Source organism: Blastomyces gilchristii, assembly GCF_000003855.2.
Source record: "Blastomyces gilchristii SLH14081 genomic scaffold supercont1.22, whole genome shotgun sequence".
Lineage (NCBI taxonomy): Eukaryota > Fungi > Ascomycota > Eurotiomycetes > Onygenales > Ajellomycetaceae > Blastomyces > Blastomyces gilchristii.
Genome location: NW_003101660.1, coordinates 474,462 through 499,534, shown reverse-complemented (window position 1 = coordinate 499,534; position 25,073 = coordinate 474,462). Strand labels below are relative to the sequence as shown.

At 50.4% G+C, this 25,073-nt stretch overlaps 5 protein-coding genes across 6 annotated transcripts; 3 read left to right on the top strand and 2 right to left on the bottom strand.

Moving 5' to 3' along the window:
- Positions 1-43: 43 nt before the first annotated feature.
- BDBG_08168 (oxidoreductase) lies at positions 44-3,092 on the top strand. Its single transcript, XM_002621499.2, has 3 exons — positions 44-683; positions 763-2,050; positions 2,139-3,092. Exons 1-2 carry the CDS (start codon positions 653-655, stop codon positions 1,773-1,775), a joined length of 1,044 nt encoding a protein of 347 aa, XP_002621545.1. The 5' UTR covers positions 44-652; the 3' UTR covers positions 1,776-2,050; positions 2,139-3,092.
- BDBG_17713 (uncharacterized protein) lies at positions 1,975-3,369 on the bottom strand. Its single transcript, XM_031725370.1, has 2 exons — positions 3,244-3,369; positions 1,975-3,144 (listed from the first exon to the last, which is right to left on the bottom strand). Exons 1-2 carry the CDS (start codon positions 3,311-3,313, stop codon positions 2,300-2,302), a joined length of 915 nt encoding a protein of 304 aa, XP_031580595.1. The 5' UTR covers positions 3,314-3,369; the 3' UTR covers positions 1,975-2,299.
- Positions 3,370-3,395: 26 nt separating this feature from the next.
- BDBG_17712 (uncharacterized protein) lies at positions 3,396-3,879 on the bottom strand. The gene has a single exon (XM_031725369.1). The coding sequence runs from the start codon at positions 3,740-3,742 to the stop codon at positions 3,521-3,523; it is 222 nt and encodes a 73-aa protein (XP_031580594.1). The 5' UTR covers positions 3,743-3,879; the 3' UTR covers positions 3,396-3,520.
- A 246-nt stretch (positions 3,880-4,125) lies between these two features.
- On the top strand, positions 4,126-5,667 carry BDBG_08166 (uncharacterized protein; the record flags this gene model as incomplete). Its single annotated transcript, XM_002621497.2, has 3 exons — positions 4,126-4,291; positions 4,434-4,687; positions 4,772-5,667. 3 exons carry the CDS (start codon positions 4,126-4,128, stop codon positions 5,213-5,215), a joined length of 864 nt encoding a protein of 287 aa, XP_002621543.1. The 3' UTR covers positions 5,216-5,667.
- A 212-nt stretch (positions 5,668-5,879) lies between these two features.
- Positions 5,880-24,720, top strand: BDBG_08165. Of its 2 annotated transcripts, none has more exons than XM_002621496.2 (3): positions 5,880-13,095; positions 13,186-22,590; positions 22,700-24,720. In XM_002621496.2, the coding sequence occupies exons 1-3, from the start codon at positions 6,310-6,312 to the stop codon at positions 24,245-24,247; spliced, it is 17,739 nt and encodes a 5,912-aa protein (XP_002621542.1). In that variant the 5' UTR covers positions 5,880-6,309; the 3' UTR covers positions 24,248-24,720. The 2 variants fall into 2 exon arrangements, with proteins under 2 accessions (XP_002621542.1, XP_031580593.1); XM_031723433.1 differs by having other exon boundaries at positions 13,186-22,602.
- The last annotated feature ends 353 nt before the right edge of the window (positions 24,721-25,073 follow it).

Here is a 25,073-nt window from a genome sequence, read left to right as displayed (position 1 = left end):
TAATTGGGGCTTTGGGACTCGCTATACCCCGTACTACTCCGTACAGGGTTTGTCTGCAGGCTGTTGGTGTCGGCGTTGGTGTGCCGCAGGGATGGAATGCTGGGTACTGGGTAATGAGGACCAGGAGTCTGGGTTTCCATGCATGTACAGAATACAGATTTACTCTTCACGACGTGCACGGCAACTGTCGTGTCTACTACAGTATGCACTCGCCTACAGAGGGGAGGAATACAAGGATGCCGTGGACGGTGGATGTTTCTGGGCCACCTCTGCCGACAGTCGACAGCGGGGAAGCGGTTAATAAGTTTGTTAGTTAGCTTCCAAGGTTTCTTCTCCACAATACGCTAAACAAATAGTTACGCTGTACGGAGTACTCCGTACGGAGTAGTGCTTGCTGGGCAGTGAGCGGCGGTGGTTTGATTCCGCGATCAGACTTCACATGCCCAGGTTCTTTGCTTGTCCCTCGGATCTATGGTATTGCACTAGGATATGATAAAACAGTGAAATATTCGCTGATATTATTTTCTTTGATATTTTACTTTCGTTTCGAGAACTTTTTTTTTTTTTTTTTTTATTCGATTATTCGTTTCGTAGAATCCTGTGGCCTTTTATTAGTTATCCTTGTATCAACTGCACCCCTTTCAAACTAATAATGGCATCTCGCCGTTGGCCATCCCGTGAAGGTAAGGACAAAGGGGCTTGAGATGCAACCCCTCATAAAATCCAATTGACCGCTAACAAATATCATCCGTAAAATAACAGGCTTCACAGCCGATGTCGTAGGCCACCTCATCAAAAGTACCGCCCTGGCCCCATCTCTCACGCTCCCTCTTTACCTCCTCTCCCAATACACAGCCAAGGGCAGAGCAGTTGCCGCAACCCGGCCACAGGGTCTCAGAGCTCTCAAGTACCTCCTAGCGATCGGCCTCGTCCGCAGCCTCAATGGCTTGATAAACCGATACGCCCTCAACCATGGCACGTCAGACACGTACAACTGGAAACAAGAAATCGCCATCGTGACCGGTGGCAGTGACGGGATCGGGCGACGGGTGGCCGTCCTCCTCGCCGCGCGCGGCGTCAAAGTGGCCGTGCTGGACATCCAGCCGCTGAAATACCACCCGCCCGCCAACGTGCGGTATTTCCAGTGTAACATCGCGTCCGTCGAAGCCGTCGCGGCAGCCGCCGCGGAGGTGCGCGCCGCGCTCGGCGAGCCGACCATCCTCATCAACAACGCCGGCATCGCCTCGGGCCTGACGATCCTGGACGGCACGGAGGACAGCACGCGCAAGCTCTTCGACGTCAACACGCTCTCGCACTACTGGCTGGCGCGCGAGTTCCTGCCCAAGATGATCGAGCGCAACCACGGGATGGTGGTCACCGTTGCGTCGCAGGCCGGGTATGTGGTTAGCGCGAACATGGTGGACTATTCGGCGACGAAGAGTGCGGCGGTGGCGTTCCATGAAGGGTTGACGACGGAGCTGGTGACGCGGTATAATGCGCCGAAGGTGCGGACGGTGCTTGTGTCGCAGGGCTTTGCGAGGACGTATCTGTCGCGCGATCTGAATGCGGAGAATACGTTTTTTAATCCCCTGCTGGAGCCGGAGACGGTTGCGGAGGCGTTGGTGCAGCAGGTGTTGACGGGGTCGAGTGGGCATATCATGCTGCCCGGTTCGACGGGGTTTTTTGCTAGAACTCTACGAGTGTTTCCGTATTGGTTCCAGAATCGGATGCGGGATAAGTGTGAGAGGTTAATGAGGCCGCCGAGTATGAGGTAGGAGTGTAATGGTTGTTGAGTGTGTGTGTGTGTGTGTGTGTGTGTGTGTGTGTCAACAAGGATATTGTCAGGGGTTTCCCATGTATGAGTGTGTTTGCAGGGATCAAGATGTCTTTTGCTTCCTTTTTATATATCAGTTCCTTTACGTAAATGCATGTTTTGATAATTATTTTAGGAGCAATAATATCGAAGGACTGGATCCGGATTTTAATCGTATCCCTTGAGTATCCCCTGAACGAGTCAGCTACTTGCACGCCTATGATATGGGTTAAAAAGGCAAGTATTAATGCGTCTCCAATTGCTTGCTCTCCCCGTGAAAAACTTTCTGCTCTACCCTTCGTACCATTAATTTTTATACACCTAGGTAATCTAATATCGGTAATAAACATAACTGATTCAACAGGCTTTTCTTTGAAAACCCTGTGATAACGTTCTATGCAGTCAGCATAGAGCCCCCTAGACGACCATATCCAAACTGCGAAAGAGGGATAGAGAGACAGGCACCGACGCACTCGATACCCAAGGTTACGGCCAAAAATGCCTCCTATTCCACCGACCTGAATAAAGCACTCTGAAAACAACAAAACCACCTACGGACACCACAACCAGCGCTGCAAACATCCAATACGAAGTCCAGAACCCAGCAGAGGATCCAGCCTCAATAGGTGTAGCTTCCGGGCTAGGTTTTAGTCTATCACCCTCCCCATCCGCCGGCCTTGCGATGGGCGCTTTGATCCAACCCCTTTGATCAGCGGCCACGATACCCTCATGCCAAGCATCCGCAATCGACCTATACCCGTCATCAGTCGGATGAATACCATCAGTAGCATTAATATGTTGAGCGGTAACCCTCGCCAGATCGACGAGGAGCACATGTTTCCCAGCCCTGTTCCGTTGCGCTATGACAGCGGGCAACGCGGCATTAAACGCAACTTTGCGCGCTTCGCGATTTGCGTCTAGCATGGGTGGAATGGTCGCAACCAACACGACGGCGTCCGGACAGGCCGCGACAATATCGTCGACGACGCGCCCGAGCACCGTTGGCGCGTCTTTCAGATTGATTTTGAAGACTACGTCGTTCGTGCCGGCGAGGAGGAGGACGATGCTGGGGCGCTGGGCGTAGTTGGGCTTTCCGGTGTCGCCGACGGGGCCGATGGGGAATCCCTTGTGACCCTCATGGCGGTTGTTGCTCATGGAACCGTGCTTTTCACGGCCGATGTATTCTACCTTGTTCCCGCCGGAGAGAAGGAGGTTGTAGAGTGGTAAGCGATATCCATTGCCATCGCTGCTGCCTTGTCCGTAGGTGATTGAGTCTCCCAGGGGTAGGATTCGTAGGTCGACGCCTCCAGCAATGGCTTCGCTATTTGAGACTTGAGAGAGATATATTAGTGGTTATCTTGCTTGAATATTTCGCTCCCATTTCCGAGCCCAAAAAAGGATTACGGCGGTCCGGTGCTGGAGGAACTCACCACAGCTCAGAGCGAAGAATGACAATGATAATATACACACATTGTAGAACCACCTACAGGATGACAACATAGTAAGTAACCATCAACAGACAGCTGTTTTAACGGAGTTGCTTGGATGGATATAAGAATAGCACAGGCGGGGGGGGAATGAATTGGAGAGTAAATTAGCGCCAGGAGTCTAACGTTATCAAAGCCCATGCTGGCAGCCGTCCAAGCCGCCTGCTGTACGGTAACTACGCCGCGTAGAGGCACTTAGGCAGGCGATCAATGAAATCGATTATTCGATTTTCAACTCCTCGGCGGTTGCATCTGGCTTCGTCTCGTCCATCTTCATCCCCCAAATCCCGGTGATTGGTGGTGTCAAAGCAGATGATAGCTGGTGAGAGCCGTCAGTAGAGCCAGGATTTAGAGCCAGCGGATTATTCTCATGCCGCTTATTCCTCGAGAGTAGTCCCAGAAATCCCTGGATGTAACTAAATTTGCCAGCATCGCTTACCATTAGGACGACGATGGGGCAGACACGGGATAAATGAAAAAAAAAAAAAAAGCTTGAACAGGATAAGAGTCCTGGGACTCTGTCATCAAACCTCACCCTTTCAGCTGCAAGCTTGATCAGATAGTGTTAGCCAAAGCGAATAGTTCCTGGATGATATGTCTGATACTAGGAGGATTTTTTTTTTTTTTTTTCTCTCCCTGTTTCAGGAGAACCTTGATGGATTTGGGAGCATTTCAAGGATTTTGAAATGCATACACATATATACCCATATGTATGTATGTAGTCTGACGATCTGTCGATTGGAAGGGAAGATACATACCAGAGGCTCACACGAATTCTCAGGGTGCAATTACAAGACAACCAACCACCACAACCTCCAAGTGAAGATGAGTCTGAGATCGGAGTTTGCGGGTGTGGTGTTGAAAATTTGCAAACTGACGCATCGACAGCATACCCAGGCCTCGAAGTGGACTCGAGGACTGGCTCTAAGTTTGCATGAGAAGCAAGCGCTGGTAAACGAACTGTTGGAAGGACCACAACTTCCGGCGGCTGGTTGGCAAGATAGAAAACGTTGGAGAACGCGGTGGATAATCGGTTGCATCCACGATCCCCCAAAAGAAACTTCAACTAATTATGTTTTTTTTTTTTTTTTTTTTTTTTTTTTTTTTTTTTTTGCGTTTCTCTTTCTTGACAGACCTAAAGAGCCTGCCGGCGCAGATCAACCGATCTCCGCCTAACAAGGATGGCGTTCTCAAGGGGACCAGATTAGCCGCCATGGACCCTCGGAGTGGTGGAGATATTTTTCTATACCACCAAAATTGGCAATGCCAGCCTGCGCTATATCACTTCGAGCCCAGAACGCGTGTGGCAGGAACTCTCCCACTCGACGATGCGATGCTGCATACTCCGATCGCAAGCACATATACTGATTCCAACGGCATTATAACTGTCAGTTATGGTTATACGGACCATGCCTTCGCCGCGGCTCGCTGTCTGATGTCGACTTGCTAATCGTGCTAATCTTGCCAATAGTGGTGGCTATTCTACTTGGATAAGTCGAACGTGATCCAAAATATCTACTCACGGGGTAATCCCACAGACTGGCAGAGGGGCAATATTGGCAGTAAACGGTACACTGTCCCCACTCAGAGCTCCATTGCCTTCGAAGAAGATGACAGGTGGAGTGATGGCTCCGTCTTCCCTAACACAGATGGCCACGGTGGCGCATCCGTATGGTCTCTAAACAGCTACGCTTATCTATTCACACTCCGCAACACCCAGACGATTGATCTCTGGTGGCAAGACTACAACAGCCAGAGCGTAGACAGGAACAGCTGGCAACTGGGACCTTCAAGCCATGCCGCCGTCATGGCGAACGCGAGCATGTGTGGGCAATTTGTCTTTGCATACCAGGGCGCCAAGGAGTGGATTCAAGGTAACAATTTCACGGGAACGAGGCCAGAGTTGGTACGGTGAGATACAGCGTATGATATTGTTGGTGGAGGAGGAAGAGGTAGTGACGAGGTCGGTGATACTGCTGCCGCTGCTGCGATGGACGGTATACAGCGTTGAGCTGTTGGTACCTTTTTCCGTCAGACGAGAAGGAGGTACATACATACAATGTTTCATGTATTTTATCAGTCGGAGAGAGGGGAGGTAAGAGAAGCGAAGAGGTACTGGGAGGTAGATAATGCTACTGGTACCGGGGACATGGCATTATAGCAAAGTGCCTATTAGATAGCAGCTTTTCCAATAATAAATAGGGATAGATGGAGGAAAGTTACAGCTCTTGGGCGGGTCGGTCCTTGTATGAGCCACTTTAATATATGTATTTTATTTGTTTTCTACTCCGTATATCAGGATGTATATCTACAGAGCATTGTTCAGGGGCACCTTATACTCTGTGATCAACGGCTGCACTATTCTGCCTATACTCCTTATTTTCAGTTTTATATCCATATTCCTATGCGTATAACCAACCTATTTGTAATATTATTTATTGTAATATTATTTTAAATTTAATTAATATACACACGTACGTTGTGATGTTATTCCCATTCCCATTCCCAGCCAGCCACAGCCTTGTCACGTTATCCCTCCAAAGTCGCCACCCAAAGACCAACCACCACCAAACCTTCATCTTCTCTCCTCCATCTCCCCATCTCTCCCCATCTACAACTCTTCATTTCCATCTTCATTTCCCTTTCTTGTGTATATGTATCGTTTTCCCCGCCCTGATGAATCTATGGCCGTTACGACACACTCTTCTTGTATATTCCGTGGTTGACTTCCCGCGTTCCCCAGGATCCCCAGCCACCCTCACCCGTCAACCAGACTTCCTCCTCGGCAGCCCTAAAGTTAACTTAGATCTTGCGCTAGTTTAACTCATAGCCCGCTGGTAAACAACAAACAAACAATTATTATTAACTACCGCTGGCTTCCCCCCAAGATCTGCCATCTATCGCAATATCTAAACCATATCTACCAAATACCTCTTATCTCTACGATACTCGCGATATTGGTTTAACTTACCCATCACATGCTGACATGATACTCACGTCCCTCTCATAATGCTGCGCAGCCTGCTTGGAAAGGCAATTGACCCGCCCGCCTCCAAGTCCCGCCGCCGCCATAGAGACTCTGACGACGTTTCTACCATTTCTTCTTCTTCTTCCCGCCGTCGCAGAGATGATCACAGCCACCGTTCATCCTCTTCAACCTCCGGGCGCAAGTCTTCTTCCACTGCTACTCCTCATACTCCCCGGGGTGACGACCGGGGTATTGACCGTGTAGGAGGAGACGACCACCAGCATGCGCCTGCTTCATCCGTCCATTCCTCTGGTAGATATGGTCGCGATAGTGCTGCCAGATCAACTACGTCGAGCTATGTGACGGCAGACTCGAGAGAGAGATTCGAAGAGGATTATGATCGCCCCGTCCCAAGGTCTGTAAATGGGCGCAACTACGAGAGAAGCTATAATACGCAGAGCATTGATCACGAGCGCTCCAGGAGTGGCGATCGAGAGGATAGGAGGTATCGAAGGGAGAGGGAGAGGGAAAGAGAAGATAAACCTCACTCGCACCGGCGAGCAAGGTCCGAAGTCATTGTTAATAATCCATCTGAATATTCCCGCAGTCGAGCTAGGCCAATGCCACCGTCATCCGGAAACCAAGAGTTCATGGCGGAAATCTCACAGCCTGGATTCTCACAGTTTCCTATGCAATATGATAATACCTTTCCTGGAGCAACGCCTGTAACCGGACCCTCTTCAGATCCCCATCAAATACCTACTTCACATCCTTCTTCTTACCCGCCTCAGCAGTTCCCTGTCGGCCCGCCACTGGTGAATCCAATGGTTCCAACTCCGGCTCCTGCCGCAGCTGCTGGGGAGGCGGCGGAGTATTATGGAGACCAGGGACAGTCAGTAGCGATGCAGCCTGGCGTGAGGCCTAATCCTCCATCCCTCATTGTTGGAGCTGAACCGCATTTAATGGCTGCTTCGTCAACGCCAAATCCCCCCGCTGAACCATCGTCCATGGGACAGGTGGGCCAAGCAGCCGACTTTTATGGCGATTCTCCACCAGATGTTACTAACCAACAGCAGCAACAGAGCAATGGCTCCGGCATACCTGTCCACCATCTGCCGGAGAGACCGCCTAAGCCATCCAAACCGTCCAAACCAGGGGCATCAGGCAAACCGCCAGTGGCTGCTGCGGTGGCAGCAGGGGCAGCAGCAACTTATGGAATCGGCTCACTGATTGGAAGTTCCAATGCCCACCACCCTGCATCTCCATCGGCTTCTTCTCACCATGAATCAGCACCGCACGCCCCCCAGCAACCATATTATCCCCCGCCCAATGGTGCACGTCCACCGAAACCCAACAAGCATCATTCCATGCCTGTGGTAGGTGCTGCTGCACTGGGCGCTGCCGCTGGGTACGCCGCTGCATCAAGTCACACGCCTGCTTTCCCACAGAGACCGAGCACTCATTCAGGTGTCGCACACCAACAAACCTTCCCAACGGTCCACGCAGGCCAACCGGGTTCGTTAGCCTACCACCAACGCCACCATGGGCCATTCAGAAAGTTTATAAATTTCTGGAAAGACCCAGAAGCTGTCGCGCAATATGAGGAATACTCCGAATACATCGGCATCTGCAAGTATTGTTTCGAACCCGGGACTACATCAAAACATGCCCCACGTAAACATCGCCCGTCTAGACGTCGTAGGTATTCTGACGAGTACCGGGATAGCCATGCCAGAGTGGACAAGCTGACTAGATACCCGTCGTCATCTGGTGACGAGAGCCGTCGCAAGAGATCTAACAAGAAATCTTGGCTTGCGGATGGTCTTGCTGGTTATGTTGCCAAGACTCTTCTTTCTGACGGAAGAGACAAGGAGTTTAATGATTCGTACAGTATTCGCTCTGGTCGACCTGCTAGCTCTACGACGAGTACTAGTACTTCGTCTCTAGGGAAGAAGAGTCGTACATCAAAAGGAACTACAAATTACTCAAATCGCAGTCGCTCTCCAATAAGACTTGACCGGGGACATGAAAGAGATGATCGGAGCCGGAATAGTGGTGGTTCTTACGAAACGCCCCATTATGGGGGTGAGAGTCATCTTCGTCGACGTAGCTCGCGCTCCCGATCCAGATCTCATGAGAGGAGCCATTCTGGTTTGAAAACGGCAGCGGCTACCGCCGGAGCGCTCGGTGCTACATCTGTCATATCATCTAGATCCCGACGTAGGAGCCGCAGCAGATCCCCCAAGAAAGCCCGCGGCAGCCGGTATTCGTCCTCGAGCGGATCTACAATTGATATTTCTCGTGACTATAGCAAGCCAGGGTTTGCTGGGCTGGCATCTTTCTTTAGTGCGCCATCTGAGAAACGACCAAAGGTGCATTCGAAGAAGGTGGATTCTAAGCATATGCCAAGCAAGAAGAAGAAGAAAAAGCCATTTTTCAGCTTCTCCTCATCTTCTTCTGAGGGATCATCTGCGCGTTCGTTCTCGTCTTCATCCGATGACGCCGATCTGGCCTTTGGGACAGGATATATCAAAGCACCACACTCTGTGCGTGGTAAACCCCAATCAAAAAGGCGCAATGACGATCGCGGGGTTGATGCAGCCCTGCTTGGACTCGGAGCGACCGCGGTGGGTCTTGCCGCCACTGCCTCCCATATCAATGGAAGACGGAGGCACGATGGTCATTCTTCCACTAGCAGCTCGCACTCGCCACATGCGATCTACACACGTGAGGCTAAGCCTACTACCGCCTCTGAGCGGGTTGATGAAGATGGATGGGAATCCGTATCCGATGAATCCTACCAGTCTAGTGTTGATTCTGCGTTGGCGTACGGTGGACGAGCAGCGTCATCTCTCTCCTCCGACTCGGGCACTTCTAAATGGGGGTGGAGGTGGGGTAGTAAGAAAAAGAGCTCAAAGCCTACAAAGGATCGTGCTCAACGACCGGACTTGGGCCAGAACGCTGAACAGGCCGCGGTTGGAGCTGGATATCCATCATATCAGACCCCTAGCAGCGTGGGTAGCCTGCCGTCTATGCAACATGTTTACCCGACACCAACGCAAATCCCATCGCTGTATGATGTGACGAACCAAAGCTCTTACTCGTCCCAGCCAGACATTCAACCTCAAATACCACCGTTAATGGCCCAAGTACCTGGCCCAGCTCACATCCAACACCCTCAGCCAATAGTCCCAGTATCTCAAGCACTGTATACATCACAGGCAGAACTAGCTCAAACCTACAACGCTCCAAGCGGAGGCCAACCTGCTTTCCCTAGGTCCTCTGGTGGATCCGACGATCGCTATGTCCCTGCCACCGAATCCCACATTGGATACGGAATTGCTCCACTGGTGGAGAAATCACTAAGGGATCGGGACCCCCACCATGACAACAATAACAACCATTCTCCACCGCGCAGTGGGGGTAGGCCTAGCGACGTGCGGAGAAGAGACACTTCCCCTATAATTTCTCACACGCGGGATGAAAGTCCCAGACTGAAGCATGCTAGACGTAGTACTACGTCTCAAGTCCAGTTCGATCTTACGGAGGAGCAGGCAGATAAGGAGCGCCGGCAGTTGCGGTATGAAGAGGAAAGGGAAGCAAGGCGGCGTGCAATGGAGTTCCACTTCCTGGCGGAGAAGGAAAGGATGGAAAGGGAGGAGGATGATCGTAGTGTGGAATGGGAACGGGGCCGTGATCATGAACGTGAACGTGAGCGCCAGCATGGGATCACGGATATCAAACCTTTTGAGAAGGACTCAGCTACTACTGGTAGACGAAGTGATGTGTCTGGTGACTCTGGCTCTTCCTCGTGGGTTGCTCCCCTTGCGGCTGTGGCTGGTGCGGCGACAATCGCATCCTTGGTAAGTGAGTTGGATGATAGGAAACGGAGAGAAGAACGGCGGGAGAAGAGGAGGAAGGAGAGGCGCGGGTACGTAGATGAGAGAGAGCGAGAGATAGAGGAAGAGGAGGAGAAGGACGGTGTTGTATCTGCTGTTGGGCGAGCGGAGGCAGACGACCAGAAGAAGGATCGGGTAGTCGAGACCGAGCCGGACTTTGATATTAAAGACATCCCGACGACGAAGATCCGCCTGGCGAGAATGGCTGTCAATCGTGTTAGGTCATCGCCTGTCTATGACAGTTATGCAGACTATTTCGTCCCGCCAGATGTTCGGTCTAGCGGAGATGAGCACTCTGTTCATTCCCACTCAGACGTAGAGTCTTCGTGCCCTCCTAGTCCTAATATTGTTCTCATCGAACCGCAGAGTGTCCGACTCGAGAGAGAGATGGCGGCAATGTTGGCAGAACAGGAGGTGGTGTCTCACGCCAACCTCCCGTGGCCAGTTCCTCGTCTTAATTTGATAAAACCCACCCCTCCACCGAGCGTTGCGCCGTCTGTCATTGGCGTGGATGGCCAACAGCCGCCGCCCATACCACCCAAGGAGCCCGTGGATGCACAGCGGGACATATCCCCGTCTCGGATGAGCGATCCTGCCATTGATATGGATGACCAGCGCGTCCGCGAGGTTGATGCTGTAGATATCATATCCGAACATGTTAAAGCTGCAGACACTGTGTATGAACCGGAGCAAACACAGCCTACCCGACCAGAACCGCAACAACAACCCCAGCCTCAGGAGGGAATCAGGGAAAGGGCTACTTCGCCACTCGAAAAGGAACTCGATGGACGACAGCCAAAGGCGGTGACTGAAGGCGAAGACGACTCCGTCGATGAAGAGATACCGCGCCACGAGCATATGCCCGGTAGTTTCGGAAATGACTTTGAGTTCGCCGCAACCCTCGCTGCTGGAGCGACGCTCGCCGGGTTCAATTCTGCTGTTGTCACTGAGGATCCTACATATCATCAACGTGACTCGCCGCCTGGCTCAGAAGACGAGGGTGTGTTTACTTCTCTAATTGCAGAGGCGATTCTGGAAGGGCGTGGTAGTCCTGCTGGTGGTGTTGAGTATACTGCCAAGACATTCGGATATGTCGAGGATGGGGAGGTTGTGTCCTCTGATGATGAAGGGTTGAAAAACAAGCGGGCGTCCCGGGCGGGTCGTGGAGAGGAGGTGACGGGTGATATTAGTGGTGATTCGCGAGACTTGACAGAACAGCGTGAGAAGCAGATGGACACTTCTGCCATTAGGCCAGTTGCTGAAGAGGCGGAGGAAAGGGAAGAGAAGCCGGCTAAACTCTCGAAGAAGGAGAAGCGGAAGAGAGCTAAAGCGGCTAAGCAGGGAGCTCAGGACCGGGATGAATCGTCTGAATCAGTGGAGAGATCCGTTTTTGAGCCAGCTGCCATACTTGACCGGTTCACAGAGGAGCGCGAGCAGGAATCTAGGATCGTGGGATCTCCTATTGCGGAAGCTGGAGATTTTTCGCACATCACTTCCACCACTGACAAGCCAACTAGACGTAATGATACCATGGATGATAATGAGTTTTACGATGCTGAGGATGGATCGCCGCGCCACTTGGGTGATGTCAATGGTCAAGAGGGGCATCGGGAGGCTGGTCCTGCTGTTGTCGGTGATCGTGACGACGATAGAAGATCTCTGAAGGAAAATGACTACGTCTCCGAGTCGCACAAATCTGTTTCCGCGTCTGTTCCTGACTCGTACGGCCTCCATGAGGACCGGGAACTAGGTGACTCTGAAGAGACGGAAAAACCAAACAGAACCGATCAAGAACAATCCACGGCAGAGGATCAAAGTCGGCACTCGATGCCAGGGGACTTCTTTGACGAGCCCAAGCAGTCTAAGAAATCGAAGAAACAGGCGAAGAATGCTACCAAGGACGCTGCATTCAAGAATAATATTGAGCCTGGACTGGAGCGGGGATCGGGCACGGAAGCGCGAGCTGAAGCTGAACGTACGCCTAGACACACTGTGGAACCTGATCCTGAGCTCGAGTTTGACACTATTAGTGCTAGCAGTAAGAAATCGAAGCGAAACTCCAAGGGGAAAAATAGACAACGGGATTCTGATAACAAGGACGCACCCGCTGGCCCCGCTGCTGGTTCCGACGAAGGGCTCGTCCGTGCCGTTAAGGAAGATGGCCAATATGATGATCATCGTGATAATTTTGCCAACGGTACTGAATCAATCACCGCGTGGGGCAGGATGAAAGTAGAAAGGGACGATGCAGAATCGGTCGAGTCTTCCAAATCCAAGTCAGCGTCCAAGTCCGGATCAAAGCATCGTCACGATGATGGCAACAACGACGGCAGCGAATCAATTACCGCTTGGGGCAGCATGGAGATAGAAGGAGAAGACGCAGAATCAGTGAAGTCTTCTAAATCCAAGTCATCATCCAAGTCAAAGTCGAAGCGTCGGTCGAAGCGCGATAGTGAGACTTTCGATGAGCATGCTCCCACATCCGCTTCTGTTGTGTCTGCACCTGCTAAGGTGACTGATAATGGCAAGTCTGAGCGACGTAAGAGCAAGGATAGCAGTAAAAGGGCCAGCACCGGCGGTGGAGGGTTCTTTGGACTTTTCGGCGCTTCTAAATCTCGCGACTCCTTGGCTGACGATGAGACTCGTGCGCCGGCGCGCGATGTGCGGCCTGAGGCTGGCGTCGATGATTTGGACAATGTAAGTGTTTCGTCCGGGAAGAAGCGGAAAAAGAAGAGAGCTTCGAAGGGGGGGCATGAGGGTGTTGAGTTTGGCGGCGGTGATGGCTTAGGTGGTGGTGGTAGTGTAGAAAGCGCGGAGAAGGGTGAAGAGGATGAGCTGGAATCGCCGGATCGCCAGAGGCGGAAGGATCGAAAACATCGATATGAGGATATTGTTGAGTCAGGGAGGAGTGTAGATGGGCAGAGTATTGTATGTTAATTTAGGAATTCTTATGATTATTTACTCGAAACAATTGCTTTTGTATTTATGCTGATCTCGGTTGTTTTCCCCGGTTGCTAGGATGCCCGTTCCATAAGATCTAATGGACATGATGATCATCACGACGGTGATGAGGGTAAGGATTTTACGGAAAGTCAGTCTTTTTTAGGCGCGCGCCCCGAAATGCCATTGACGCGTGATGGTGCTTCGGGGTTACTCGGTTCCCCCCTCCAACCGCATGACGAGGCAAAGGGTACTGGTCCTGCTGCGCTCATGCATTCTCGTATGCGGAGCAGGTCCACGTCTCCTATGCCTGGCGAGAGGCTTTTTGATCTACCAACAGCTCAGTCGCGGAGTAGGCCGGGATCACCAACGACAGTCGCCGTGGACAGAAGAGCACCAAGGCTACATATAGACCCAAGCTCGCCTTCCCACATTACATCTTCGCCAACTGCGGTGCCTATACATTTCCGACGGCCGAAACTGTCTGCAGGAGCCCCCAAACCGCCATCTTCAGCTAGCTCGAGTATGCCAGGGGACGTAGCAGGATCTCCCACATCGAACCTTCGTAGCGGTGGTAAACGGCCCAGGTCAACGGAGTTTAAGACCTCCAGGGAGTTTAGGCCATTGTGGTTAGTGGAGCGGCATTCCCCTGCGAAGCTGGATAGACAGCCGGACGAGCCATATCCGTCACTTCCTTCTAGTAAAACGACATCACGGACCTCCTCCGTGGAGGACTTGACGCGCCATAGCCTTGCGGAAGGTTTCTCTGGAGAAGTTCCTCACGATTATCAGTACCATGTCCAGCAATCGTTCGGCCAGAAGCCAAAGCGAAGAAGAGCTCTCTCATTGCAAATAGACACCGACGCCTCCCTGTACGATCCTGATCTCCTAGGATCGCAGCAAGCAACCCCAACCGCGGCAAGTTTCCATGCAGCAGCACAAAAGACTAAAAAGGAAAGGCCCAAGCCTGAGTTTCATTCCCCGTCGGAATTGCTTCTCGACCCCTTTTCTAGCCAAACGCAATTGCCAGAATCTACTACATTGGAATCTGTGCAATCGTCGGAAAATTCTATGAGAGGCGAAAGGGCGTTGATGATACCTGAGGACTGGGATATGGATTTGAAGGAATTACCGCCTCTACCGCGCTCGTTGACGGCGTCGCCTGATCTGAGCGAATCACTACCCCCGTTGCCCGAGAGCCGTCCTTCCACATCCCACTCGGAACTTGAGCCTCAATTCTTCACGCCGTCTGCTGAGCTGGATGAAGAATCGTTGCCTCCATTACCGGATAGCCGCCCATCGACATCTCATACCGACATTGGAACTCAATTGACTAGCGGTTTAATCACTGGCGCAGGAGTGGGTTTGGTTGCTAGCGCAGCGGCACTGCTCATGGGTTGGGTGTCAAGAGACGAGAGGCAGCCAGAAGTAGAGGTTACGCCCGAAACTCCTTCCTTAGATACTGCTGGTAATAATCAAGAGATTACTGCTGCTCCCGAAACTACAAGCGCTGAGCCCAAGGTGGACATTACGTCTCCTGTTGAAACTGCCCGCGAAGTAATTGAAGACCCTGTTTGTACGGTCCCGACGCTGGAGGAAGAAGAAGCGCCTCAGCCACAGGAAGCGATTCAGCCAACAGTGCCCGTTGTTGATTTAGCTACCACTGCTCTAAACGAAGAACCAGCCGAGCCTGCTCTTCAGTCCACAGAACCTAGTACTTCGGTCAGGTCCGCTCCCTTCGGACTACTGAAGGCTGAAGGAAATGATTCCCAGCCAGCTGCCAAGAAATCAAAAAAGCCTAAGAAGAACAAAAAGAAGGGCAAGAACGCAGCTTTCCCCGATGAGACTGAAATAACGCCTTCTGAAAAGAAACCATCTACTAGCGAACATTTAGAGGACAAGGTGACTGGGGAAAGGCAAGAAAAGGTACCCGTTGAAAGTTCGCTGGAAAGGCCTCCTATTTTAGAACCAACAGAGCCAGAACTGCAAATCACTGTAGAACCCCCCGCTCCGGAAGAATTATCTCATCAACTCCCAGCCGAGACTGCAGAACCCGCGTCAGAACTCTCTACTCAGAAGAAAGGCAAAAAGGGCAAGGGTAAACAAAAGCTGAAGGCTGGTAAAGTTCCGCCCAAGGAAGATACTCAACCAGCTAAGGCTGAGCGTGTCCCTGAACTTCAACCACCTCCTAGCCAAGAAGAAAAATCAGCGATTGTCGCACCTACCCCAGTGCAAGGCCCCGAGAAGATAACTCAGCAATCAGCCAAGGGATTGCGTCCTGTTGACATTCCTCTACCGGAAGACAATGATTCGGAGCTTTGGGAGCCCGCCACGGTCGACCTTGGCCCACCCGATCAAACAGAAAAGCCAGAAGAGGTGATTAACTTTGTAGTCAAAAACCTTGACGAGCGAACTGTGCTGGCAACCGAAGAATTTGATCCTGAGAAAATAGAGCTACCAGATGGCAGGGATTCAGAACTTGAGGAACCGGCCATTGACGAATACGTCTGTGATTTAGCCCCAGTTTGCCCGGAGGGGGGTATTATTCTTCCAGACCACGAGGCTGATGAGCAGGTTCTTCAATTGACCAAGGAGCTTGAACCTGCGAGTATTGCGCTCCCCAATGACGACGATCCAGAGCTTGAGGAACTAACTAAGGATGAATCTGTCTCTGGTTCGAGACCACCTTATCAAGGAGAGTCAACTGGTGATTTCACTTCTAATCTGGAGAAGGAAGGAAGAGAATTAGGTCCGCAATCAGATCAAGAACCTAAGCCTGGAAATACACCTCCACTAGAAGATAGCATTGATAGTGTCCAGCTGAAGGAAGAGTTGCTACCGGCTGCTGATCAACAGCTTGCTACTTCTGCTGATAAGCCACCATCTATGGATGCGAGCCTTGATACCAAGGGAGATAGTTCCCCAGCACCGCAAAAGCCAAAGTCTGTCTTCCCCGTGTTACCAGCGGGAAATAATCCTCTTCCTGAGCTTCCTATTGAAAAGGCCGATGAATACACACGGCACTCCGGTAAGAAAAAGGGAAAGAAAGGAAAGAGAGGCTCGAAACCGACTCCGAAGGATGATCTGCCTGAATCTGGGACAATTAACGTTCCCGAAAGCCCAGAAGCGGCTACACGCAAAGAGCCCACTATCGAATCTCAAGCTTCGGTCATCGATTCCTTACCTCAAGATAATAACGAACACGAACCTGGACCGCAGGTTCTAGAGGAAGTTAGCGCCGCAATGGTACGGGACATGGAAGGTAAGGAAGTTGCAGATATCATCCCGGCCAATGAAGTCTCTCCACATCTGATAGGTGGAGTCGATGCACAAATCGACACGTCTACAAAGGTCTCGAAAAAACAAAAAAGGAAGGATAAGAAGAAGAAAAGGGTTTCGCTGGAAGCGGAGGAGCTGCCACAATCAGGCTCTTCAAAAGGCATAGTTGGTGAGGGAAGGACGGAGGATCAGCCCGAACCTGAGCAATTGACCCCGGCACAAGACAATATGCAGCAAGCCACACCGCTAGGATCACCCGATGATCCTTGTAAGGTCCAGCAAATGACGGACAATGCTCAACACCTAGAACAATCGGAAGAGCTAAGCAAGAGTAGTTCTGCATCACGCTTAGCTGAAAAGGAGCGAACTATCCAAGATCCTATATTGGAAACTACCGATGAACTTGCTATAGATACAGCAATTGCGGAGAACACCATCATTTCAAAGGAAGAGACTGCTGCTGAAGCACTTAAGAGCGAAGAACCGCTTCAAAATGTTGCGCCTACAGTTGATACGCAGAAGACAAAGAAAGGGAAGGGCAGAAAGAAACGGCAATCAGTTACTTGGGAGGATGAAATTCCCCATGCCGAAAGCCACCAGTCAGCACTTGATTCATCCCAAATGAAGGACGAGGAGCCCCCTGTTGAAGTGGAAATTGAGGGGCCCAAGAACTCTAAAGCAAAGCGGAAGGCAAAGAGGGACAAGAAAAAGCAAAAATCTTCAGATTTGACGACAGACGAGCCTTCTGTTCCTCCTGGGGAGCAGCCACCTTTGCCAGTTGAGCCTATTACCGAATACCCTTCCGAGAAAATAGAGCCTTCCGTGAACTTGGAGCCCGATACATCTATAGAACTACCTTCAAGTGCACCTACCAAAGAAGAGAAGACCGAAACACTCATGGTGGACTCTTTTCATGGCCCCTCTATTGCTGTAGAGAAGGTGGAAATGTTTTCCATCCCCGGATCATGGGCGGACGATGACGATCAGGCTCTCGAGGCTCCACATACAGGCAATGACACAGCTCCTCGCGAAGCACCGCCTCCCAACGATGACGGTAATGAATTTCAGATTTCCAAAACTAAGAAGAAGCTAAAGAACAAGAAAAAGTCGAGGCATTCCGATTGGACTGATGAAAATACGTATTCGCAGATAGAAAAGAAAGTGATGTCTGAAGCGACAGTATCCGAGTCATTGCAAGCAACATCCCAGACACAGCCTATCCCTACTGAGCCACGTGAGGAAGAAACTATGACACCAGAGCGGCAGCCTTTCCAACATTTCGCCAAATCTACTGTTGACCAGATAATACCCGAAGCACACAACGCCCAGGACCAAACCCAGGCAGCCGAACAAGAACACTTTTTCTCTCCTAGTGAAGAGCCGACCACACCTGAAATTCCCGAAACTACTACGTCGAAACCCCTCCCAGAAACTGCAGAAATCGATGTAACTGGAGAGCCCTCTGAACCTTCAGACGCCGATTCCAAGCAATTGTCTCATAGGGAAGAATCATCTCAGAAGGAAGACCGTCTACCCCATGTGGATAGCAATGATCCCACTTCGATTACAGAAGGGACTCAGGGGTCACCAGCCAATTTCCATCATCCGTCCACAACAGAAATTAGTGATGTCATCCGAGATAACGCTAGAGTGGCTGAAACAACAAAGGATGGTGAAAGTCCGCTCTTTTCTGTTCCAGCTGACGGAATTCTTCCTTCTGAAGCTCTTATCTCCGAAACTGTGACAGAAACGGAGGATCATATTCACCCGACCCCTGTAGAAGCTGCATCGTTTTTTCAGCCACGGGTGGTGCCCCGATCGTTACCTGCTTTTAATGAGACAGGTGATGAAGTAACCGATGTGATAGATAAAGAATTGGATTCTATATTGGATCAAGAACATGCCATCTGTCCGTCGAAAGACGAAATTGATGACAAAAAACCAGAATCCGAGAAGTCAGTGGTTGTTCAATATGGAGAGGAGCGCAAGGAGGTGCAACCTGAACCTGAACCTGAACTTCAACCTCAACTTGAACCTGGATCTGAACCTCACGTGCAATCCGAATCCACCAGCTTGAGTGTCACATCATCTAAAAAGGGGAAGCGAAAGAAGAGCAAGCACCACCGTGAGACTCAAGATGATAGTTCTCGCGCCCCTGATGAACAAGAAACTACGCCTACTCTAGTGGCTTCCACATCCACATCAGAGCCGACTCGGGAGCTGACAGCCAAAATTATCGACGAAGAAACTGCTAATTGGGATACCCCAACAATGAAGAAGAACAAGAAGAAAAATAAGAAGTCCCGCGGCCTTGAAGACAATATCTTCCCCACTAACCCTCCACAGCCAATCGAGATTCTGGATGCTCCAGAAATCTTGACAACCCTTGAGCCCCAGGATGCGAGAGAAGAAGCAAGCCGTGAGTCCTTGGCGGTCACATCCACGAAGAAAGGCAAAAGGAAAAATAAAGTGAAAGCCCCTGTTGTCGGCGAAGCAATTGTGGTTGATGAGCGCTATTTAGATGTTTTAACCCAAACTACGGATGATGCGGATACCTCTGAGCAAAAGGAAAAGTCACTTGGGCGGCAGGAGGCGGATAATTGGGATATCTGGGACACCACAAGCACTAAAAAGGGTAAAAAGAAGAATAAAAAGGATCTAGCATTTGAGAAAGATACGACGCATTCTGTTGAGCCATCTGTCAATATCTTTGCTGACGCTGGTGACGAATTGAACACCCCCGAACTACAGGAAATGAAAACTCAGCAACAGGAGGCTGAGAGCTGGGATGGTCAGGATATCTTGACTACTAAGGCGGATAAAACGAAGAATAAAAAGGCCGACGCTATTCAAGATGAACCTCCAATTTTGGATGGGCCAGCGCGCGAATCCGTTGCAGAGCCTCCTACGCAGATCGACCCTAAGCCTCAGATCGAGCAGGTTGAACAGGACTGGAGTGCGACATCAACAAGAAAGGCCAAGAAGAAAAGCAAAAAGGGCCTAAGAATTCAACAACAGGTACCTCTAACCTTTGAATCAGAACTACTGGAAGGTGCAGAGCGTGGAATATCTGAAGTACCAACTCACAGCATGTCAAAGAAGAAAAAGAAGGGCAAGAAGAAGGATAGCGATACGGCTCTACATCATTCAAATGACACAGAGGGTGAGGAAACTACAAACGCCGTTCAAATTCTGGATTATGCTTCTGCTGGTATCGAAGCCGAACCCGCTTTAGGGGAAACCGCACCCATTACAACAAAATCTCTGGTCGAGGTTCAAACAATGGAAACTCGGATAGAGGAGATGGATGTGCCTGGCAAGTATCGGAAGCCACTTTCTGAACCCCAGGAAATCGCCAACTGCCCTGAGATTGCACCAATGGTAGATATCGGGGAAGAAAATAAGCAAGTCCAATTCGGTGCTAAAGATGTTGCCCTTGTTGAAGAGCCCACAAAGACTGAGTTGACGTCTCAGGAGGTGGACGAGATGGAACACAATGATGTCTTTGATGAACCATCAATGAAGAAATCAAAAAAGGAAAGAAGGATGAATATTAAGTGGAAAAAGAGTGAAGTAGATGTTGAAGCTGCGACGGAAAAAGAAGTTGACAATGGGGAGGAGAAAGTAGGACGGAAGCTCGTTGTTGAGGGAAATATTCCGCCAAAGAGGTCCCCGTCAAATAAAGAGAAGAAAAGGAAGAAAGAACTACAACAATTCGAAGAAGAGCCAAGCATACAGCAAGAACAAGCCTTCATCTTGCCAGAATCTTCTGTTATTGAGGTTCATACAACCGAAAATAAAGTCTCTGCGAAAGAATCACAAGAGAAGACACCAGCGGCCCCATCACAAGAAGCACAAGAAGAAGCGTCGAACATGGAATCACAAAATGAAGATGACGATTACTGGCCACCAATTGATTGGGGAAGGGATAAGACTTGGAAAGACGATGAACCTCAACCGCAGTCCAAGTCAAAGGATCCTGACACTTCATCCCTCGATCTGCTTCTTTCGGGCGATGAGCCACAACCACGCGAGGAACTATTTAAGCAACAACCAACAGGTGCACGGGATATGGCTGGCGATAGTATCGGTGACTTTGATGAAGATGCGAGCCTCGTTTCTCAGGAAACGCGCGAAAAATACATTCCAGATGCGTCCTGGGCACCAGCAAGCAGACATATACCCATCGACTCTGAACAAGTTCAGGTGCAACGGCCGGGAAGTGCCCACAGCGATGAGCTCCCACCTATCTCATTGGATGATGACGTCCCTGAAATTCTCCAAGATGGCATTGACGTTGCTGGAATTCTTTCAAGACAAGACCCCATTGGACAGTTGCCTTCTTTGTCCCCACCCCCGCAATCAACAGACACCAACCGTTCTTTTGAAGGAAATCTCGGTATAGATCCAACCCAAATGCCGGAGACCACACAACCTCCCACTGAACCTTCAGCAGCTACTGAAACCAATAAATTTTTGGCCGTAAGCGGCAACAAGCAGAAAAAGGGGAAGAAAGGGGAAGGCAAAAGGAAAACCACCTTTGGCGAAGACGAAAATGTGAAGTCTATGGATAAACCTCAAGGTACGCTTGGTACAGAGGGGACACCCATGAATTCAAACATTAGTAAGGTGCAGCCCGAAACAGATATTGAACGCTCCGCTACAGTTGTAGAGACACCTAAAGCATGGGAACCCACTTCAGAATTTGTTGTTACTGGAAAAGCGGACGACGTGGATGATTTCTGGGGAGTTGGCAAGAAGAAGGAAAAGAAGAGCAAAGGCCGCGAGCAGGAACAGAATGTCAAGCAAGAAGCCCCTCTGGATGAACACAAGGCTCTATATCCATCGCTGGTGGAAGTTCAAGAACAGCCTGCTGTCACTGCGTTTACCTTGTCAAGGGCGCTAGAGGAGCCAGTTCAATCTCCCCGTTCCGGAGTGGTGGCTAGCGTCTTTCCATTTCTTGAACGGGTATCTAGAAGGCAACCCTCACAAGAAGCGGGCTCTCATGAATCTCCTGCACAAGAGATAACGAGTCAATTTGCGCAAGGAACCTCGACCACTCTTACTGGACAACAGACGATCTCGGAAAAAGAGCCTACATTTCCACGCTTCGTTGAGCTAGCGGTTGATCGTGAAACGATTCCTACGTTTGAAGATCTTATAAAACGTCGGCCAAACCTCGATCCTATCCCGGATGTCCTTGCCGCTGGTGAAGGTACCGATCGTTCAATCGATGTGAGTGACAAGTATTCCAAACTTGAATTGCTAGCCATCAAAGAAACCCGCAAAAGGGAGCCGTCCGCTATGGATCTAGCCTTAAAGAATAAATCCTCTACAACTTCCCATTCTCCTTCGTCGACGCGAGTTGACGTGGAGCATTCTAGCCCGGTTTCTCGTGAACCTCCCCGAGACAAACCGCAACAACCTCCTATAATTCACGACTACTCTAGAAGTGTACTAAGCGGGCCTTCAACTACCCCATCGGATGGTTACCGCCCACTGCAGCAAAATCTGGTCTCTGATTCTCAAACCCCTTCTTCGGAACAGCCTCGCTCTATATTTGGAGGCCCCTACGGAGTTGCAGGTGATCACCATGTTGTAGTCACCCCTCCACGAACACCGCTCGCTACGATCAAGGAGTATGTTCCCACGGAGTCTCCACGCAATGCACGGGGCCGTGATCTTTCTAATGTGGGTTCGCGTGACCGAGGGGTGAAAGCGGCACGACATACAGAAAGTCCACAACTAGCAATTGGACGGAAGCACATTCTACCACAGCCTACGTTTACTCCGGCTTCAAATCTATCTTATCCGGGCAGTGATTTGGCCGGAAGGGCACCGCTACCTCCAACCGCTCAACCAGCCACTTTGGACGTCCTTAAAAAGCGGCGTGTCGAGCGGTCACCCAAGGGCGAAAAAGGACGATCCGCCAGCCATCCATACACAGATGATCTGAGTATCCCTGAACACCACAAGGAAACCACTCGGTCTGTCAGTGCGGGAAGCATCGTCTCCGCAGGGGGATATCCAGGGCTGCGTCGAGTCCACAGTGCAAGAAGTACCGACCTTAGGGCGGCGAGCAAGGAAGCCCAGCCAAGAACACGTGACCGTGATCTCGACGTGGAGGGGATTCCTTCGTCCAGCTCCTACGACCCAGTGACCGACAAAGGGAAGCGTCCGGTGCGTGGCATGGAGGATGTCTACGTAGGTCATTCAGTTTGTCCCTCTTTTTCTATTTTTTGTGACTACACTTTTGCTTTCCCATCCTTGGAGATGATAATAATAAAACTGACCCATGGATGCCCAACCACAGGAAGGCTGGGGGGACGTACCGGGTTCCCCGCGATCGCCAACCCGCCCACCCAGCGTTCGAAGACGACGCAGCTTACAACACCTCCAAGACCTCGAATCCCGCCTCGACCAGCTCGTATCAGAGAATCGTTTACTTTCCACCGCCAAAGCAACTGCAGAGAAATCCCTCGAATCCCAAGCTATCGCCCAACGACAAGCAGAGAAAGCGCTACAAACACGTGACCAGGATATCCGCAATAAGGACTTGGAGATAAAACAACTAAAGAACTCGCTCGAATGGTTCCAGAAGGAGGTTGTCCGCTTAACTGAGACTAGCGATGCGCTTGCAGCAACCAATACACAGCTGGCCGCCTCGCATGAGGCTGAAGTGGGACAGCATGCCGAATCCAAGCAACTCTTGTTCGAATCGCAACAAGGCTTGAGGGAGCTTCAGGAACAACACGCTCACCTGGCTTCTGGCCTGGAAGGAATTGTACAAAACGAGATAAACACTGTTCTGGCAGAAAAGAACGCGGAAATCGAGCATTTACGCGATGAACTAGCCGATACGCAGCACAAGATTAAGCAACTTCAAATACAGATCATGGAGACCATGGCGGATGACGTGCTTATTTACCGAGATGAAGATTACTTTGATGCACAATGTCAAAAGCTCTGCCAGCATGTACAGCAGTGGGTGCTACGGTTCTCTAAATTCTCAGACATGAGGCTATGCCGTCTCACTAGCTCAATCCGTGACCCGAAAGTTGTTTCCCGGTTCGAAAACGCCATCCTTGACGGCTCAGACGTCGATACTTACCTTTCCGATCGAGTTCGACGGCGAGACGTGTTCATGTCAGTGGTGATGACCATGGTTTGGGAATACATCTTTACGCGATATCTCTTCGGTATGGATCGGGAACAGAGACAAAAGCTGAAGACTTTGGAGAAGCAGCTGAGTGATGTCGGACCGCCAAGCGCCGTCCAGCAATGGAGGGCTACCACACTAGCGCTTCTCGCTCGACGAAATGCGTTCCATGAACAGCGGGCCAGTGATACTGAAGCTGTTATCCAGGAAATCTACCATACTCTTTCGAAACTACTCCCACCTCCCCGAGAATTAGAAAGTACAATTGTTGATTCGCTGCGGAATGTCATGCGAACAGCTGTGGAACTTTCAATTGAGATGCGCACCCAGCGGGCAGAGTACATCATGCTTCCACCTCTACAACCAGAATACAATTCCAATGGCGAATTAGCCCGCAAAGTCCACTTCAAAGCCGCGCTCATGAATGAGCGGAGCGGCGAGACCACGTCGAATGAAGAGCTCGAAGAACAACAAGCGGTTGTGAGAATAGTGCTGTTCCCGCTGGTAGTGAAGAAGTGCAGTGACGAAGGGGACGGTGATGAGGAGATAGTGGTGTGTCCGGCTCAGGTACTCGTGGCACGACTGGGGAAGGACAAGAAAGTCGTACGAGTGCTTAGTGGTGACCGGATGTCCATTGACCATGGAAACCAATCGATGCAAAGCTTTCCGTCCATCAGCATGGATCCGGGCAACGTAATCTGAGGCGTCACACTCGGTATGATGCTCGTAGTTCATGTGGGAAGTACAAATCATCGCAATGGATGGACAACTTCTACTTCAACATAAGAGGTGTTTCGTTTGCTTCGTTTGCTGCTTTTTCCGTGTTCTTATCTTTTTTCCTCTTTCTCTTTCTCATATCAGCCGCTGCTATCGCTACAGGTAAGCAAAATGGGAGGGTTAGCATTTGCCTTTTTTTTGATGTCTGTTATGCTTTATTTCCTATGTATGTGCCATTTATTTCGGGATTCCCTCGATTGTTTGTTTTTGTTATTCCTCCAGTGTTTCCATTCATGTATAGAGTGCCGACGATTTATGACGACGAGATATGACCAATAACTGTATGTTTGTTACGCGTATAGTTATATGTATGTATAGTTAATTTAGAGAAGATGTAGTTCTCCTCTTTTTCCTAAAATAAACAAGTAATGATAATTGCATTCCTATATAATATTTGACTTCTTCGTTGAAACTTCCTGGTCGCAGAACGGCGGTGCTCATCCCCAGTGTTTGCAGCTAAATAAACAGAATCGAGATTTATTTTTAGTCTTAACAAAGGTGAATGAGACAAATCCGCCTGAAATAAAGTCTTTTTGGTGTGCCTCAATCATATTCCAAGGTTCCCTCGTTCCATCCCACGATCTGTTCCATGAATCGCCTCCTTCACGAACTGCCGAGAGCTTATTTTTATTCCAGACCTTCCAACCAGCTCTTCACCAACCAAACAAGAAAACACCACCACTCACTCCTCCTCCGCCTACAGATGCTACCGGTTACTGCTGTCCTGTCCGACCTGCATACGGTAGACATG

Bases quoted from the DNA above. Each gene is read 5' to 3' on its own strand.
- BDBG_08168 (XM_002621499.2), top strand. From the start codon at position 653: ATGGCATCTCGCCGTTGGCCATCCCGTGAAG. The intron at 684-762 runs GTAAGGACAAAG...GTAAAATAACAG, and splicing joins CCGTTGGCCATCCCGTGAAG to GCTTCACAGCCGATGTCGTA.
- BDBG_17713 (XM_031725370.1), bottom strand. From the start codon at position 3,313: ATGTTGTCATCCTGTAGGTGGTTCTACAATGTGTGTATATTATCATTG. The intron at 3,145-3,243 runs GTGAGTTCCTCC...ATCTCTCTCAAG, and splicing joins ATTCTTCGCTCTGAGCTGTG to TCTCAAATAGCGAAGCCATT.
- BDBG_17712 (XM_031725369.1), bottom strand. From the start codon at position 3,742: ATGGTAAGCGATGCTGGCAAATTTAGTTACATCCAGGGATTTCTGGGA.
- BDBG_08165 (XM_031723433.1), top strand. From the start codon at position 6,310: ATGCTGCGCAGCCTGCTTGGAAAGGCAATTGACCCGCCCGCCTCCAAG. The intron at 13,096-13,185 runs GTATGTTAATTT...CCCGGTTGCTAG, and splicing joins GTGTAGATGGGCAGAGTATT to GATGCCCGTTCCATAAGATC. The intron at 22,603-22,699 runs GTTTGTCCCTCT...GCCCAACCACAG, and splicing joins ATGTCTACGTAGGTCATTCA to GAAGGCTGGGGGGACGTACC.